The sequence below is a fragment of the Ostrinia furnacalis genome, unplaced genomic scaffold (genome assembly GCF_004193835.3).
Source record: "Ostrinia furnacalis isolate ACB-3 unplaced genomic scaffold, ASM419383v2 OfSCF1911, whole genome shotgun sequence".
Classification (NCBI taxonomy): Eukaryota; Metazoa; Arthropoda; class Insecta; order Lepidoptera; family Crambidae; genus Ostrinia; species Ostrinia furnacalis.
In genome coordinates, this window is record NW_021132150.1 from 39,532 (window position 1) to 60,431 (window position 20,900).

The 20,900-nt window shown below is 36.5% G+C and overlaps 1 protein-coding gene across 8 annotated transcripts in view; it reads right to left on the minus strand.

Moving 5' to 3' along the window:
- Positions 1-20,900, minus strand: part of ERR (estrogen-related receptor) — a 54,799-nt gene that overhangs the window by 23,677 nt on the left and 10,222 nt on the right. For 3 of the 8 annotated variants that reach the window (XM_028306240.1, XM_028306241.1, XM_028306239.1), the window contains exon 1: positions 910-1,182. In XM_028306240.1, coding sequence (XP_028162041.1) covers positions 910-1,176 — 267 coding nt within the window. In that variant the 5' untranslated portion in view covers positions 1,177-1,182. The other 5 variants (XM_028306245.1, XM_028306242.1, XM_028306247.1 and 2 more) reach the window with 3 other exon arrangements.

Here is a 20,900-nt window from a genome sequence, read left to right on the forward strand (position 1 = left end):
TCTTTCTACGTATCATTTGCTCCATTTTCGCGGGAGAATGATTTACGCATCTTGCCAAGAGGAGAGACAAAGGGCTATGTCAGAGCTATGTGGGGGCAAGCAACAGCGACGCAAATATTGTTGCTCCAATTGCTGCTGATATTACTAGCAGCACCACACGCAGCAATTTCCTCTTAACTTCAAGGCTGCATCACCTGAATAGGCCACTGAAACGATTGTTGGACTGACTTAACTTTCTGCTAACATATTAACTCCTCGCTTTAAACGTAGTTTGTGCTTGTGTTGATTCATCTCATCTTTGAGTACCTACTGCATTACTTGAGTCAGCTGTTGCGCGGCTGTAGGACTAAATCTGTTCCTTGCATGTTCCTCCTATCCTATCTGCATATTAACTGACCATTCTTTAAACGCAATTTGTGCTTCATATAATAAAATCGTGATGCATCATCTAATTCAGCCGCCACTGAAGCGACTGTTGGAATGGCTCGACTCTCTGCTTGCATATTTAGCTTTATACGTAGTATTTACTTCTCCTGTATGCATATTAACCTCCTTGCTTTAAACGTAGTTTGTGCTTAATATGTTTTAACTCACTTCTGAGGGTTGCATCATCAGAATCGGCCGCTGATGCAGCGGCTGCNTTGTACAGCGAGATCTCTGCTTGCATGTTTATCTTCTCGCTAAAGTAGTTTCTGATTATAGACCGTTTTATCCACGAAGACGCACCCCACCAATTTTTGGTCGAGTGAAGCGCGGGGTGCGGGGAGTTTCGATCCTAGCAATTCGAGCGTCATTATTGTAGTGTCATGGATAATTTAGAATGTATCGATAACACTCAAACATTAGCGGAAGAATGGTGGGTCGTGTTTTCGTGGGTGAAACGATCTATAATACGTGTTGACTTCTTACCTCTGACGGCTGCATCATCGGGATAGTCCGCTGATGCAGCGGCTGCGGCTCCGGCGACGAGTACTGTGGTGACGGCTCCGCTTCTTGCTTCACTCGGCGCAGCATGGGACCATGAAGCAACATGTTCCAACTCACCTCTGATGGCTGCATCATCGGAATCGGTCGCTGATGCAGCGGCTGCGGCGGCTGCGGCTCCGGCGACGAGTACTGTGGTGGCGGCTCCGCTTCTTGCTTCACTCGGCGCAGCATGGGATCATGAAGCAACATGTTCCAACTCACCTCTGACGGCTGCATCATCGGTATCGGCCGCTGATGCAGCGGCTGCGGCGGCTGCGGCTCCGGCGACGAGTACTGTGGTGGCGGCTCCGCTTCTTGCTTCACTCGGCGCAGCATGGGCTCCCCGCTGACAGCGGACATCATCTGCACCTGAAACAAGGTAATATTATTATAAGCAAAGAATGCGTGAGGTATATTGATGAAGAAGTAAACATGGAAAATCCATCCACAACATCAAAGGTGAAAGTCCATCCATAATCCATCAATCATCAATCCATATATCCAAAATATGGATATTTAAAACTTTGTGACCTAATTAAATTAATGTTTTTTTGTATCATCGTAACTACTAAATTGTGTTGCATAAAAATTAAAGGAGAGACTGAGAAAAAAATATCTTCAATAAAGAAATTCCACTCAAGCTTCGAATAACAAAAGAATCAAAACAAATCCTCCAACAGATTTCGCTAATTGCAGAGTTACATAAAACCGAACGCAAAATAATTGCTACGATTAAGTTACATAAACAGTAAATACACACTATAGTCTCAACAAACATTATTTAAAAGCTTTAATTCCAAATCAAATAGAAATCCGGCACAAAAATAAATAAAGGTCACTTGGTCATTAAATTCTCCACGACTAGTTCTGTATCGCGTCGAAACGAAAACAAGCGCTATCTAGATTATTTATTATTCGTTTGTTGGAAAAACAAAATGTGTCTATCTACGATATAGGTAAAAAAAGTTTCAAGGATGCAGCGCGCGAGTTCAACGCCCCCTTGACATTGCAGTGTTATGTATGATAAAGACAGGATGACGTAAGCGCGTCTTTAAGTGTGGTGATATCTACACAATGTGCATCGCTAATTGCGTTCTGTTTCATAATCTACGGTATCCGTGAATTACTACTGAACTCGTTAGAACCATGACCTTTCGCACCGTCTTAGTGTTGTCTATGGTTTTCAGGGACACGACAATGACTTCATATCCGCTGCACTGGGAGAAAAACACGGGGGAACGAATCTAAAAACGTGACTATCAAATGATTAGGCAGTTGGCAAGACAAACTGCTCTTTTTATGTATTCTGCGATATAAAACTTTGCAGTAGAGATTATAACTCAATAAAAAAGATGATTTCAAATCTAGAACTTTAAATGAGAAATCTGAAACCTAATTCTACAGATTAAGTTGAAATGAATCCTGCGCGAAAGTTTCCCAACAAATTAATAAGCCAATCTCCAATACACGATATTGATGGGAAAATTTATACCAAATTCAGGCCACGTAGAGTTAAGCGTGGAAAATGGGTCAAGTCACAAGGCCAGTAAGCGGTGACTGACAACGTATTTAATACTCAACTATTTTAGCATAATAACATACAAATTGGTACATCACTCAATGGTAAAAGCTGGCAACATGTATTTTGGTAAGATCTGGTTATCGAAAACATATTAAAAATAAACGTTCCCGGAATAGGTGCGCAAAAACTTAAAACGTTGTAAAAAATAAACACTGGCGTCAAGAGAATTCCCATTACCGCGGTTAGCAAGCAAACATGAAGAAAGTGTGTACTAGAGCCTGATTCCTTACTGCGTTTCAACAGTGTGCTAGCATGAAAAATAGGTATTCATAATAATAAACGTCGCGGGTCGGCGACCGCGCGCCCGCGAGCTCACCTTCGTAGATAAACGTCAATTCGACTGCCGAGCCAAACAACGCACGTAACCGCGCCGGAGTTGGGGCAGGCTCTAGAACGATGCTAGCCCATCCTAGAATTTGTTGTGCTGTTACGCACTTGCGCGACAACAGCGTGGCTAGTTCCACTAACGGGGTTCAATTCCAAGGCAATCTTAAATTTGGCATACATTTCTGAGTTGTTTTAGAACAAAATTAGGTGAGATATTTAGGTTTTGAACTAGAATCCCTTGAAACATATGAAAATGAACGTTTAATTAGTGAAGATACTAGTAATAAAGAGCAGAATATTAAAGATGATAATAAATTAATAGAATTTCCAATTTCTACATCAACAAGCTCTACCTATACTAATCAGATCAACGAAATTGAATCTCAGAGAATTAATTAATATTCTACTTCAGAGAAGCGCTCTAGACATCAGACAGAAATTGCTGTTATTAATATTTTCCCAAATTCATCAATTTCGGGGGCTTCTAGAAACTTCTATTACATTAATAAACGCAACGCAACTGTCAATATCAGAGCTAACGAATATAGGTCAACTACTTAGCAGTCTAGACTTGTATGACGCATATTTCTAGACATTACTAATTCAGGTAATTCAAACGTGAAACCATCAGGCTTGTAATTACCACAGCGGTGAGTGCCTCCCAAAAGTGTTCAAGTTTTAAGCCTAGAATTATGCGTCGCAACTTTTTTGTACTCCAATATAGGTTAAAAGGCTCTGTATACGGTGATAATGCTTCATTAAAATACACAATTTTATCAACTTGAAACTCAATTTACTCGCGACCTTGGGTGATTGGACACACTCGCGCGAAATTTATTTACAGATGCAATGTAAAGCAGTGAATGTCTAATGAGTATAATATTATAAATCTAAAATGTTAGCTGTTTTGTTATGAACATGCTCAATCTCTGCTCATAGAATCCTGCGCATTTCAAATACAGCTAGGAATATATTGCGTGGCAGTGAAGTGAAAAATATCTAGAGTCGGCTTGATAGATTGTACCTAGACCTACCTCAACGTTGAAATCTTTTTTGAGTGGAGTGTTTTTCCACGCGTTATCTTATTCTTATTTAGCGATAGCACGTTGTCGCACACCCAGTGGCTTTGCAGTAGGTACGTAAATGACAAAATCGTTCGGCACTGAATTGCTGTTTGCACAGTTGGATTTTGAATCATTAGCGCACAGTCACACTGCATGATCAGACAGACTTGTTTGTTTTATATGTCGCGCCTTTGTTAGGTAACATTAATTGCATTGTAAAAGATTTTGCGGTTTCTTGTGGATTTGAATTTCGTGGGTGGCATGTTACTTATTACTGCAATATTTTTTATTGTCGTCTCTCATTAACTTCCAAGTGTTTACAGAATAAATTCGATGTATCCAAACTAATATTGAAGAGTTAAACTAAATGCCTCCTAGGTGCATAAGGCCAAAAACCACCTACTTTAAAAGGCAAAGTAATTTAGGTTCGCAGACAGAAAATTCGGACAAAAACTCTGGTCTGGCGATTAGTGAACATATAATACGCTTTCGATGCATATTACACACACACATTATGCATCTAACATTTAGACTCAAGGCCAAGATACTTGCTGGCAGCCGATGACGTCACATCTCATTTTTAGCCAAGCAAATGTGTCGGAAAAGAATGTTTTTCGGAATAATATTTAACGCCTTGTTAATGTGATTTGTTTGCATTACCAAATGACGTCTGAAAGTGTGGTATAAGTAGGAAATAATGACGTATATTCTCGTAGGTCAGTGTTTGTATAATAGGAATTTTGCCTGGGCCAACTCGGGGTAGGCTGTGGATACGAAAATAGTCAGAGAGGTGGGGGTAAGGTAGGATAGGGCGGGGGGTTTGTGTGGGCGGGGTGCGCGGGCCGGGGTGCGTCTAGACGGCGGCCTTGACCGCCGCTCGGTTTCCGCGCGACCGAGGTCGTGCTGCCCCGGGCCCCACAGACCGACTGCCGAGCTGAACGGTATACTTATACCAGACCAGCAGATGGCCAAACAACTGCTGCCCATACCCAATTTCGAAATTCAAATGACGCACCTGACGCTTCGAATGCAAATATTTGCGACAAAACCCTAACGGTTTTTAAGGACCTAATCAAATTACAAAAACATGTTAATATTTCAGCAATGGCCTTGTTTTTTGATGATGAATATTTACGATCCTGCGCTATATTTGGATAAACGTGTTTGTTGACAAACACGTTTAATTTTAGTGGACTTGTAGATAAATGTGAGACAAGGATATAAACTACAGACAATAACACTATCAACGTAGATATGCGGCTTAAAATTGAACGTTCTTTGTTCAAACATCGTGATGTCGTCAACACAAACCTACCGTAACGTCGGGCGCTGTGAGCGATGCGTCATCAAAACAAGCCATTATCTATCGCAGCTAGTTTGTTTTCGCTTTCGTTCCATGGCCTATTACCTGTTGGCGCTGAATAATAACATTATCAGATAAAAGACATTTCTGATAGAGAAGTCGATGAAGAGAATATAAATATTCGAGAACATTTTAGATGAGAAAATAACATGCATGCCCAAAAACCCCAACATGTTTACATCGGAACATTAGTAAATGTGAAAAATGAAAATACTGCAGTGATTAAGTTTTCGATAAAGAATCTCATAAATTCTAAAGTTATTGTTAACTTCTATAATTAAGTATGTTTATAGGTACAAAGTACAATATTAAATGACTTACGATAACTTTTAAACATCATTTACAATGAATTTGCAATAAGTATTTTATGCTTTAACTTGATGTAAGTATAAAGCTAATGGAGATAAAATCTAAAATGATTAATGATTATAATTGGCGAGTGCATAAATCAATCAACATAATTTGCAATTATTCAATAAACAGACAGAAGCAAATCACTCCACTAACCAAATAGCATCCGCATTCGTGATAAATTGTGGTAGGTCTAGTCCAAAATACAGTTCCTGGTACAACCGTTGGTATAAATAGATACAAAACTAGGCTAGTTAATTAACATGCGATTAAATTACAGCCCACCAAATGTCAAATCATTGCTAATAAAACCGAGGTGGGTACAACACCCGCACACAAAAGCAGTATTGGTAGCGTCTACAAAAATTCGGTCGAACGAGGCGGCGAGAGGAGCGAGTCTCGGTCTGTGAACTCAGCCGGCGCGACATTGCGCCGACATTGGGCCGGCTAAATAACGTAGATAGCGCGGGTTCGACGACCGACAGCGCCCAATATCACGCGGACGATCGCAAATCCGCGGCACCTGCCATTGCGTAACCAACGCATGATCCGTCGACCTACCCCAATTGCACGGAACTTGAGCATTAGCATCGGAACGCGCGTGAGAATTTCCGGAAACGGCGCGAAATTCGCGGTTTTCTAACGATAGAAATCGCATTTTTTCTATCTTAAGAGACAACAACCTATCCCAATCGCACATAATTTGAGCACTTAAGTTGGAACGTGCGTAGGAATTCAAGAAATCCCAAACAAGCTCGTGACTGCAAAAAATTGTAGAGTTCGAAATTTTCAAGAACCAAGTTACATCATGTTACGAGAGTTAAATAATCTTTGCTTGACCTACTAACCTACTCAAATACAGTATTTGATAAGTTAAGAGCGGAGCAGTGATCTTAAGTTCGAATATTTTTTCTAAAAATTGCAATTACAATATCAAGTTCTACAACTCTACAATCAGAACTAGCACTAGGTATCCTCAGATATAAAGATTTTCAGACCTGCCCCAATAGCACTAAACCTACCCTTATCGAACTTAAGAAGCAGGGATTAGATTCTATTTTCGAGTTAACAAATAATCAAAATCTACGGCTCTGAGAGTAGACAGACGTGCAGACCTATCACAACATTCATCCCTAATATTTGCTTTAGCACTGTAATTAGGATTTGGTAGCTACATCACGTCATGCAGCATACATAACATCAGTTACGTGACAGATTGAGATCAGCTTGGGAATCTGGTATCGCGCAAACACCACTGACCTACCCAAATACCACGAAACGTATAATGAGCAGAATTTGAATACAGTTTTGGGAACACAAGCAACTTACGTCCCATTTGCTGTTACGTATATTTGAGCTTACACAATAGAAATTATACCAGATAATTAAGATTTTCCGTCAGAGTAAAATTTACAGTGGCAATGATTAGAAAACGTCATTCCCTTGTTAAAACATCAATCATTTTCCATTTGAAGTCACTAACGAAAGCAACTGCGTCAAAGACGATTAGGTATCTGCATACGCAACATAAATAAAAAATAATATCACATAACATTCAAACAAAGCGGATGAAGATGAAGAATCGATAACTGAAAATACAATCAAATAAGTAGTTAAGTAACAACAACACTAAAATTGCGGTGATTAATTTCGAATAAGTAAAGCAATAAAATGTTTGTGTTTGTAATCAATTCCCCGGCCAATTTCATTGTCGTTTTACGAGTGCAGAATGTTTAGATGCGTAAATTGTGTCAAATCAAATTGTAGACTAGAGTGCGACAACAAAAACGCGTAATATTTTTAAACACGAACTTTGCCGCATTAATTAGTGGTGAGCTTAAGTTCTCTGCCGAAATCCCTTCTCAGACGTCTTTGGAAAATAGGTACAAGTAATTGGAGACAGGATTCTATTCGGAAATGTTGTGAGGCTGTTTCCAGACGCGGGGCGGGGGGGTGGAGGAGGGGGCCGAATATCTTCGCGCGGGGTGACATTGCTCGGCCAACGACTCTTTGCCCGACCTACACACCACGGCAGCCGGGCGCACTCGGCTGCGCCGCGGAAAATAAATATCTCATCCGCAAGTCTATTGTCTACGCCTCCAGAATTAATTTACACTCATAACAATTCACACACCTATAAAACTGTGTATTTACTGACAGAAGTCCCGTGACACATGTCTCTAGGCTAAGTCTTGAATAGAGTAATAGAAACAATACATTTTGTCGTTGGAAAACAAACTCGTTAGGAAATCATTTAGCGAGGTCCGCTTTTGTTACGTGACATGACCTGACGCAATGCGTAAGATACAAACATAGTCCCAGTTGAGAGGGATCAACACATAAATAACAAATGACTCACACAAATTGCTGAATAAATAATATTAACGACCTGATAACAGATTTTCTCTTACATAAAAATACTCTTCTCAGTAAAAAGGTTTCCGTTGTGTAACAAGAAAAGATAATCATGACGCAATGCGTAAGGACTAAGGACTCATTACGAATATAAAGGGACGAAAATAGGTTCGTGTTCAAACTATAATATTTTGGTCCAAACGATAAAGAAAAGAAAACACCTCAAGCTACGCAAATAACACTGTCGAAACCTTCTCGAAGATTATGAAAATATGTAATGCGAAGATTCAATGTCGAATAAATAGTGACAACTGAAAATCATGTGCCCGTATAATGTACCCTGAAAGTTAAAAAAAGAAATCGAATAAAAACATGTAAAACGAACAGTTATCTCTGCAACATTTATAAACAAGGTCCGTCGTTTTATATTCAAAGATTCGGAAAAAAGAACACATGTTTATGAATTTGATAATGTTGAAAAGCTCATCGCCCTGTTAAATAACATGACGCAAGATCCAAGTTACGAATGTCAACGTGAAAGAATGTGGCCTCGTGCATACGGTGAGCTAAATGGTTCTTTATTTCTGTATGGATATATGGATATTTTGCTTCGTGAAGGAGTACAGTCAAGAGCACATCAGAATTCAGACTTTACATTTTGGTTACAAAATATCACCTGTTACAACTACACAAGATGACTAAGATGCCTCAGTGTGTCGCTTTTTGTTTACAAGTTTTATTAATGGGTGGGATCTAGCTCGCCAGAAGTCTTTGCATTAGTGCGTTGGCCTTTAGATTCCAAAGTCAAAGTATTCATTTGCACTAAGTACACACGACAGCACATCAGGTTATCCATTTTTGTTGCAAACTCGCCCCTATTACAACTGCACTGTAATTTTTATTGTACAACTGTTTGTTTTCCTTAATAAAATAAAATAAAATGCACAAGAACTCACAGTGGTTACGATGACGTGCCGTCTTCAGTAGATTTACAATTTAGGTCTAACATTATGAGATCAACATGCAAAATTTCCATTAAGAAACTAATTTGTATACACAGGCAAAGATTAAGAAAGAATTCTTGCAGATGCGACTTGTTTATGGAAACTTAGAAATTCGAGATTGCCAAGGTGAAGTCATTATCAGTTTTTGATTCTCTAGAGCCGATTCACTAATGTGAATCTACTTAATAGTAGAGTGGAGAAAGAAGAAGAAAACTGGAGTTGAGAATACTTATGTCTTAATAGATATAAAATTGTAATTAGGTACCTTTATTCAAACAATGGAAAGGAAACGCAATTGGGTTCACGCAAATCGCACACAAAATTCGTAAACAAAATAAAAAATAATGTTTAAATGTGCTGTAAATGTTGTTTACATTTTGCAACCTGTTTCCTTTACAAGGTACAATTTCTAAAAAAAAAAGAAAGCCATGATAAATGCTAGCGGACACGTTATTTTCCCCAAACAATAAAAGCTTCTTATAACAAATGGTGCTAATGATATTGCTACTAGTTAGTAATAATATTGAATAAATGACAGTTAAACGAATTTAAAATTCTACGCCGCAAAATAACAGTAATTTTAATCGTCTTTCACTGTGCTCTGGGGGCACATGTAGAGCTGTCATCAATCTTAATCAACGTGTCCAAATTCCAAATTTTCGTTCTTTTTCAACATTGTATGAACTTTTGACTTCCTGTGGTCGAAATGATGATTATTATGAACTTTATATGGAAAGTCAGCTGCTGAATCACTAATTAAACGCAGATCTAGGGACCGGATAGTAGAGAATTTTCCTAAGAGGACAGGACACTATGCTTTATCATACATATATTTATACATAACTGGCCTGAAGCTCATCATCAGAGACAGTAGAGCACAATATGAAGAGAAATCCGAATCCATGCAACATCATTATAACGTAAATACAATGACGCCAATGAGAAAGATAAGTATGAAACTTTTGGAAATGGAGTAAAACCCAATTATAATGCTGTGTTAGGTCCTGAAAAAGAGTTAGTAAGGTTAGAAACTACCACATCGAATATAACTTTACAATGTAGAGTGTAGAGATAGTGTTCATTATTGCTCTGGATGGGAATGATGTAAGTTATCTCCCGAAATGTATAGTTGGCTAGCAGATAACAATTATTAAAATTAGAATACACGACATTTGATAATTCACAATCATGCCATTATTTAGACTAACTCTACTATGCATAACTCGTGCGCACCCGTAAGTAACACGCGTGTATAATAAAGTAAAATTTTATAATTAAAGATGCGGAAAGGTCAGAATTTATCGTAGTGTTACGCGATAACCCATCTCTTTCATAATAACTGCGCAAATTTGTTTTTTATCACTAAATACTATGTATTTCTCCATTGCGTTATTTTGAGAGTTCTCTCAATCTATTTATTGATTGACTGTCGAGAAATCTGTCTAGCACATTAATGATTAAGAATTATATAGGGTAAACCGTATAGCTATTGCCCACTTAAAGATTCCAAACACATTGAGATGAAAAATTAAAGAAAGTATTTTAATTATCGACCATTTATGACTTTTTTCTTATAACTCAATAAACTGTTAAACATAATATTAACAGTTTTTAGTTAAAACTTACGTAACTTAGAAAATATTGAAATAAATTTAAAATCCTCCAAAAAGTACAGTCATTGCCCATTACTTACACTAATTGCCCACATCAAAGCACAGTAATTGCCCAGTATCTTAAAACAAAATAATCAATTTTAAAATGACAAAATAGGCTTTAAATAAACAAAACAAAACATTAAACTTAAATTGTAGTAGTACAGTCTTCAAAATTTCAAAATAAATTGCGTTTGGCCTTATTAACATAAATATTATCAAATATTTCTTGAGCTGATGTTGATGAGTCAGAATCGGTAGAGACAGAATCATCTACTTCAAAACATAGATGAAGCAAAAATTTGAATTTTATATGTAAATTTTATATGTATTTATTTTTTTATCTTCTTTGATATCAGTTCAAGTGGTTGCTCAGAATGTTTAATTAGCTGTTGGTTATTCTTCCCTAAAGTTGTATCTATTTCCTTACAATTAACATTTTCACTAGTAGATTTAACGTAGGTTTTTCATTTTTTGTATTTGCGTTTGAATTTTTTCAAGCCAAACCATATTTTTCAGCAATTTATCTTGTAGATAAATTTTTGGATACATCTTGTACAGATTCGATCGCTTTTTGCAAATTTTCTATGCTATATTGAACTTTTGGAGTCTTTGGCATACTGAAAATGAAATATTAAAAGCCATTTCAATATTTATGCCTGTAAATTGCAAAACAAGTCTAGCAAAGAGCAACTTAAACACTGCTACTGCATGGTGGCAACACTCTTAATAATAATTGCCCTGGGCAATAACTATACATTAACATATGGCAATAACTGAAATGATGGTGGGCAATAACTAAAAATATACAGATTTACGTGCAGTGATTACCCACCGTTAAAATGACCGTTAGAAATAGAATTTTATCAGTTATTTTCATTGATAATGAAGAAAACACTTATAATTTCATCATGACTATACACCATTAGTTGAATATTAAATAACTTGGAAAAAAAATTTAACATCTAAACAAGTAATTCCTTAGTAAAATTGTTAAAGTCTTTACCTGTTTGAGTAACATTTTCACCCGTCTTGACAAAATCCGCCATAACTGTTTTTTTTTAGTGTTTCCTACTGTAAATTTTAAATCTACTGTACATTGATCACGGAGCCATCTACTTAGTAAATTCAAATCTAACTAGAGTGATTCAAAGTCAGCACCTGACAATATTGTTCTTAAAGCGGGCAATCACTACCAGTGGGCAATCACTCTCTGGTTTACCCTATGATTCGAAATAGAAACCAAATTACTTTTACGAAGCAAGATACGAATACAATTTCTGAATAATAATATGTCTTAGATAATAATAGAAGTTATAATATTTTCCGATGGTAATAAAATAATATATCACCCATATCATAAAATAAATAGAAAAGAAGTAAATCCAGAGTAATGAATAAGCAATACAGACAAATCACCTAAAATAGATATTATTGAACATATTAAAGGCATACGATATAAAGGAAGGTCAACAACGAAAGAAACAGAACAGTTAGCAACGAGAGACCTTTTCTACGTTTATTTAAAGAAAAACCATGACAAATTAGATGATGCGAATGTTTTCATAGAAAAAATAAAAAATGGACAACTCCAGTTCAACGACTCGTACTGACATTGAAATGTTAGTTTCTCGGATTAATGTGTTTACATCGGCTACTTCGACCTTTTTGTGGTAACAAAACAATGGAGCTTACGTTATATAGAAAAGAAAAAAGGATCCACCAAAACTCTCTGGACAAATTGGCGATTGAATTGAAATTGATAAATCTAACTTTTTACTTGGGCCAGCGACATGAGATCTACTCGTACTATCCGTACTAGCACTGGCCACTATTCTCAGTATTTATTACGTCAAACACATGAGTACGAGTTTTGTTTAATAGTTCAACTGCTTTTGAACATAATGGGCTGACGTCTTTACAATTCTTTTATTTGTTCCGTTATAAGAATTGTGCTTCTATTTTCCTAAATATGTAATACGTTTTGTTCTTTCATCGTCAGAATATTCAGAGACATTTCCAGAAATGATTGATCTTTCGAAGATCTCGGTCACGCTGTTGTTGATATTAGTTGAGGCTATTGTTTTTCTTTAGATGCAGAGGCGGTTATTCATGAAAATTTTCATATTTTGACTTTACAGACATCAAAGCGAAGCAGTTTTCTCTCAGTAAGCTTAAGGTTGTCTTGATGTCAATTTCATAATGAGCATCAAAACAAATTGGGGATTCCTCGAAATTTGAAAGACGTGCTAAGTCCACAATTATAATGAAAATAAGTTTGTTTAAAATGTCGAGAGCACTGCTCATTTTCAGAGCTTCTCCATATTTACACCGCGCCGACGCCGCTTTGATTTATGAGTTAAATAAACGCGAGTGCGAGTTAACGACCCCAGTTTGGTCGGTGCGTTTAGGATTGATGTTCGTATACATACGTGCATGCATTATGATCGAATCTGGGGGACTCACGGTGTGGGTTTCGTCAGTTTCGATCATGTCCAAGGTGGTGGCGAGGGTTGAGAATAGCCAAGTGTCACTTTCGCACATGGTTACGTCACTACCGAGTGCGCCCTGCGTTAAAGGTACAGGCGGGCAGAGCGTCGTGCACGCACTGTCAGTGCCGGCACGCAATACGCATTGCGTACGCGCCGGCCACGCCTCGCCGCCCCACCAGCCGCACGCAGCACTCACGCGCCGCCCCGTGCCTTACCACGTGCTCGAGTACTTTGAGATTGGTCCCTTCGAGCGTTACACCGACGAATTAAGGCAAAACCTCGATTTTCCTGAACCACTGCCAAGCAGCGCGGCCTGTAATTGGTCGACTCGCGCGCCGGACGATTTTGATTCGTCCATTCGCATTCCAACTTTTGGAGGCGCATTTTATAACAAGTCAAATATTATTAATGCCGCTAAAGAAACCAAGTGATTTTATCTTTGTACATAATACATTTGTAGAGATAAAATATGAATAATCTTTTCAATGACTAAAACCAGTAAAATTTCTTTGGAAATACTCTAGTAACTCTACATTAGTTAATCGGATATCTGCAGATAAGTACGCTAAAATCTTAAACACGATTCAGAAAAAGATTGGCTAAAAAGAACTACCGAATTAGCTGTTTCATCTTATATGTATTCATGATTATTATGTCTATGACACCGTTTTCAATAATATAAGCTCTACCTCCATTGTTACAAACGGATACTGGCTCTACATTTTTTATCATAGTTTTCAGTAAGGGGCCGTCCATAAATTACGTCATCGATTTTTTCAGATTTTAGACCCCCCCCCCCTACAATCATCCTAGCGTCATTTCTTAATGACCCCCCCCCCTTTCTCCCAAAATTGACGTCATTATCAGTTTGACAAAATTAAAACACTTGTAGAATCACCTTTTATTTTTTTTTTAATAGATAGAGTGATTCTTAAGGAANGATTTTATCTTTGTACATAATATATTTGTAGAGATAAAATATGAATAACCTTTTCAATGACTAAAACCAGTAAAATTTCTTTGGAAATACTCTAGTAACTAGTAACATTACTTAATCGGATATCTGCAGATAAGTACGCTAAAATCTTGAACACGATTCAGAAAAAGACTGGCTAAAAAAAGAACTACCGAATTAATCATATAAGCTCTACCTCCATTGTTACAAACGGATTCGGCTCTACATTTTTAATCAAAGTTTTCAGTGATTTTCTTTCCTGTAAAATAATAATAATAATAAATCTTTGATAAATCTTTCGACAAATAATAACTTCATATCGTATTGGAAATTGAAAAAAAAGAAAATAAACTGGCATGAGTAGTTAAGAGAACTTTTTAATGTAATTTCGAAAATTAAGCATAAATTGTAACCAATAATTCATTACATACTTGAATAATGTAGGTAACATGATTTCAAACATTCGCGTTCCATTTCAACTAAAATAGAAAAACACGGGTCTTAACGCGACATTTGTGAATGAGTTACATTATGTACTCACGGCTTGACGTTTCGGCTGCGATGCTGCAGCCGTGGTCACAAGCAGACTAAGACGTTGAGACCCGTCTTTCTATTTTAGTTGTAATGTAACATGTTTGGTGAAAAAGTGCTAAACACGCTGCGAGCACGAACCGAACGCCTGTGTCTAAGCACACTGCACGTGCACGCACAAAACCGCCATTTTACGCGCCATGTAGCGTATAGACAGAGGCATATCCAACAAAACACTATGGCGTCTTAAGTAGTTGTAATAGAGAATATTTTGCAATGAAAAGTATAGTCTAAGGGCTTAGTGTCGTCATCAAACGTCGTCACTACTAAGCGCGTAAAAAAAGACATTAAATATATCTACTGTGGTACAACGGCCCTAGCGGAAACTTTCAAGAACTAAAATTTTGATTTAAGTATTTTTTATGTAAACTCACACTAAGCCCTTTGATGTCGCATCATCATCGACTGTACATGATAGCCGAATAACATAAACAAATTAGTCATCACTCATGTGAAGGAATGTAGAGAAACCACAACAATAATGACAAAAAGAGAAAAAATCTAAAAAAAATTCACGTTATTTGGAATTATTTTTATGTTACATTAATCAATATGATCAGGAAAACCTTCACCCAGATATAAAATATGAATAAAAATCAATGCAATATTAATTTTTGGATGATAAAAGATGACCTAAATTATAACAGATTATTTCNGACGTAATATATGGACGGCCCCTAATTCTCTTTCCTGTAAAACAATCACTTCATATCGTATTGGAAATTTAAAAAAAAAAGTAAACTGGCATGAGTAGTTAGAGAACTTTTAATGTAATTTCGAAAAGCAAGCATAAATTGTAACCAATAATAATTAATTACATACTTGAATAATGTAACATGATTTTAAACTTTCGCGTTCCATTTCAACTAAAATAGAAAGACACGGGTCATAACGCGACATTTGTGAATGAGTTACATTATGTACTCACGCTTGACGTTTCGGCTGCGATGCTGCAGCCGTGGTCACAAGCAGACTAAGACGTTGAGTGAGACCCGTCTTTCTATTTTAGTTGTAATGTAACATGTTTGGTGAAAAAGTGCTAAACACGCTGCGAACACCAACCGAACGCCTGTGTCTAAGCACACTGCACGTGCACGCATATACAAAACCGCCATTTTACGCGCCATGTAGCGTTTAGACAGAGGCATATCCAACAAAACACTGGCGTCTTAAGTAGTTGTAATAGGGAATATTTTGCAATCAAAAGTATAGTCTGAGGGCTTAGTGTCAGTTTTTACATCAAACTTCGTCACTAGTGAGCGCGTAAAAAAATGACAATAAATGTATGACGGATTGTACAGCGGCCCTAGCGGAAACTTTCAAGAACTAAAATTTTTATTTATTTATTTTTTTTAGGATTTTTGATGTAAACTCACACTAAGCCCTCTGATCGCATCATCATCGACTGTACATGATAGTCGAATAACATAAACAAATTAGTCATCACTCATGTGAAGGAATGTAGAGAAATCACAACAATAATGACAAAAAGAGAAAAAGTCTAAAAAAAATTCACGTCATTTGGAATTATTTTTATGTTACATTAATCAATATGATCAGAAAAACCTTCACCCAGATATAAAATATGAATAAAAATCAATGCTATATTAATTTTTGGACGATAAAAGATGACCTAAATTATAACAGATTATTTCTATCAATATACGAATGATACTTAATCATTCAGCGCGGAATTTAAAATGAAAAGCAGGTGCAGAGATAAAGAGAAAATTAAAATATTCGGAAGCGATGCGGGGGAAATACCGGCCAATAAAAAGAAAGCCTAACAGAAAGAAAATAAGCCTACGTTGCTCAAAGATAACAAAATAATGGAAAAAAATAAACACTTAATTAAAATATTTTATGTAGAGCTTATTTCTGTATCTTTCCAAATATGCATTGAGTGTTTCCATAGCACCATAATATCGTCTATTGTATTTTTGGTATTGTAGATTCAGCACGTGTAAGTTTTTGTCTGTCTACCTTTGTAATTATGACATCATCGAGGTCTAGGATAACCGATTCTTTGTTAAAGTGTATAGTCAACAATAGCAATTTAAGCTTCATGCCACAGCCAGCTATAAAGTTTTGTGCTAAAAATATGAGGTTGTTCCTTCAATTCAAGACATTTCACATGTCAGAGAAGAGATAGCTGCTTTCAAATGAAAAATTGTTTACTAGGAAAAATCCAAGCCGTAAAAACATGAATCAAAACACCACACGTTAAATCATACACAAAAGCGAGGTTGTCTGTACCTACTCTGTAGTCTGTAGTATCACGAGTAAAGATGTTAAAAGGCCTTGAAGACAACATAGTAGTCCAAGAATTATGATCTATCAATCATATTAGAATTAAAATAGCCACAGAAAAACATTATCAGACAGTGGAAAAAGGACGCGGTAAACGTACTGCGCAGCAAACGAATCGTACGCCTCATTACATGGGCACACTGAACGGAATATTTGGGTGTTCAAAACCGTACAATGCATGTTCAGTTAAAAAAGCGTCCTTGAGTATAAAAGAACTCGTTTTATAATGGTTGATATGAGAAAACAAACATGAAGCAAGTCGGGAGTCGTTACGGCCGAATCCGGGCATTATCGACGAGTCCCGGCGAGCCCTAGGCAGCCTATGTATAGGTTGTCTTAGGGCAGGCACGCAGCGGCGGCGCGCCGCGCCAGCCAGCCATTTGTTAGCTTTTTTGGCTGTAGGGCTGCTACAGACCCCGGTACAAAAGCACTTTGAATATGAGACCAAACAATGGACCTTGAGCTACACCTTGAGTTAACTTCAGAGTGGCTGCATAAACGAAGTGTTTCCAGAAACGAAAAACTGGATTTATTAAATGCAAATTCTAACCCCTTCAAAGTTATAGTAGAAGTAACACATGAAACAAGAGTTAGAGACGGAAATACAGAATAAGGAAAACAAAATGTTTTTGACGCAGTGCCCAATGGATGGAACAGTCTAAATTTAATTTCAGCCACACATAACAAATGACATATCCATTTATTGAAGCCAATAAAACATGTATTTCAACACATCTGTAAAAGCAATAATATTTATTTACCCGTAATTCACCTGTGTACTGTTTCATGAACCAATCAGGACTAGATAAAACTGGACTAAAATTTCTGTTTTCTATTATACATCATAAATAGCAATACTATATGATGTCTATCATCATTTCTACCCCATATTATGATTAAGGACAACCCTAACGCCTAATTGTGTGGGAGGAGGCAATTCGTGGAATAACTCCTAATGGCGCGTGTGTGCGTGCGATTCTAATACGAATAAAGTCTCTTCAGTGTGCGTGCCGCCGGTTCATTGTCAAGGCCAACTGCCAAATCTCCCGCTCGAGCCCCCTCACTCCCACCTCAGTCCTCTCATAGTCAATTATACGAATGTGCGAGACATCGACTCGCTGCGAATATATCGCTGGGAATCCGAAGCCTTCCTCGCACCGGATCTAAGCTGTGCAATATAAAGCACTCAATGTAACATAAACTACGAATGTTTTGGACACAGATCGTTTATGAGTGATCTTGGTACCGGTGTGGTTGCCGCCGACGCGATAATCGAGTATTTTTAACGTTGCATATCGCATTCCGCCTGCTTTTTATCTACGGTGCGCCTGCGTTTGTGTGAAATCTGATAGAACACAACAACACAGACAGTTAGTTGCCTTGTTGTTTTTATACTCCACCAGATCTAGACGATAGAGCTTTGATAGACACCGTAAACGCTGGACAAGGACTGCAATCGCTATTCGATGACTCAGGTCGCAACTCCATGCAAATTGAATAACAAAGAGCGCTATTGTCGAATTTAGACATACAAAAATTTTAATCACGAATTCTCGTCCAGCAACTGAATTCTAGGAATCAACCGAGAGAGTATTCTTATCGCATTTAAATAGTATCATTCTAGTTCCAAAATTAAACTTTTTAAAAATTACCATTATGTAAATATCGCTTGGCCGACGTCACATTATCCTTAGATATTATAAGTTTAATCCAAAACATACAAATATTAACCTAAAAGACCATAATTAATTTAAGTTTGCTGCTGCTGTCAAGTGAATTATTATAGCTCATTATTTAATTATTAAATTCGAGGATTTTATGCAAATAACCTTGTTCCAAAATACACAGAATTTTAAATTAAAGAACTTATGGATTCTAAAGAATATTTTAAACGTTTTATTGTTAATTACGAATGAAAATCTTTAATATAGATCTATCTCATAAAAGTCAGTCTTTGACAACAACATTAATCTAAATAAAATGTAGAGCTAGAAACTCAGTCAAAAAATATGTAGGTAGGTATCGATAAATCTCATTTCGAACCTCTCAAAAGAACATCCGATCAAGTCTAGACTAGACGCAAAAACATCTATAATTTAAAAAGTCAGATGAAAATTGATCTTATATTAGTTTAAAAGCAAAATGTGGTAACCTCACTAACAATATATTGTTACCAATACAAACAATAGATACAACTTACAATGTAAACTTTAATATAATATTCATTTAAAATAATACTATTGCGGAAGTCTAAGTACAAAATAATTAATGTGTTATCAAACAGCGCAGTGCCCATGACCATACGGTCTGCTAACCTAAGGTCGATGTCGATAACGATAAAGCCTAAGATATGAGCAGATGCCACGAGTACGGCAATAATAAAATCGTCTACAAACGTATCTGAATTTATAACACACGCAAAAGCTGTAAAGCTGTTACATTTTATGCATTTTCAAAGGATATAACATTTAGTTCATTACTAACTACGACAGTTTTAGTAACCCATTACATTTTTATTGCTAACGTAATAAGTGATAAACGCCTTGAGTCCTTGCACAACAGATTATTGGATACCGAGGTATCCGTGACTACACAATATTAATTTATTACTTAAGAACCATTATAATAATTATGTCAAGTCTATGAATGTAGGCATTATCGAGTTATTTTAAATAATGCAAGCAAATAATTTCACTCAAATAAACCAGACGTGCTAATTCAACACAATGCCATCTGATGAAGTTAGGATGATGCTACGAATTTACAGCAAATAAGGAAATATTTTTAATATGTCAATAAACTGAACAATTTGGAAATTATTTCCAAAAGAAAATGAAAATGAACAACTGTGAATTTCGCACAACTTACGAGAGAACAAGGCAAATTAAAATGTGGGTTAAAAGAAAAAAGTTGATTTGAATAAACATGTAAAATCTTCCACACTTCGACGAACGGCATTACTTGTTAGTACATTGAGCGAGTTAAATAGTTATCTTTAAGCAAATTAAGTGAATTTTAAAAAACAATTTGTTGATAAATACAGCAGCCTACACGACTTTGAGTTTGCTTTTTCATTTTAGAAATTGTTCTTTGTTATTCACTGAAAACTTGGGAGGCTTTAAAGTTTTTAAAACTGCATCAAAATTATGTCAGTGGGTACTGGAAAGATTTGGAGTTTACAGATAAGTGGCAGTCAAGGTCGCTCGGTATCATAATCATATGCATCGCGCTCCGACGCTCATGGCGATTAGATACAACGTAAACTTGCCAAAACTGATGTGATATGATGTAATAATAATGCACATAGCAATAATGATATGGCAGTGGCTGTCGACAGTCGAAAAGATGTAGAGTCATAAAATAGTCTAAGGATTTCAATCATGGAAGAAAAGAGTAAATAACTGATTACAACAGTTCAGCACAAACTTAAAATCATACAATTGAAATTCATTAATGTTTTGTTGAAAGATTTTTTACAATATTCAATAAACACCAAAATAATAGAAACTAAACTTACAAAGAGTTAATAGCGATAAAAAATTCTACAAGGAACAGATTTAGGTCAAATTATTTTGAAGACTTCATTTCAGTATTAGATGTTGCCATTTAAATGCCTAATGTAAATGGAAAAATTATTGCACAAGAATCAAGGTCCTAACGCAGACTATTGAATCAATATTATATTTTTATGAGGGTCCTCAGGATAATAAAATAATCTTGATCCACGTGCAAATAAGAAATAAGGATTTATTTATACACCCAAATATAATATCCTCTGTATCAAAGAGCTTACTGTCCAAAGATAAAAATATGGTTGCGCTATCCACCTAACTGCATTGAGTAAATATGACGATGAGAGGGAAAAAAACAATTTTAGCATAAAAAGTT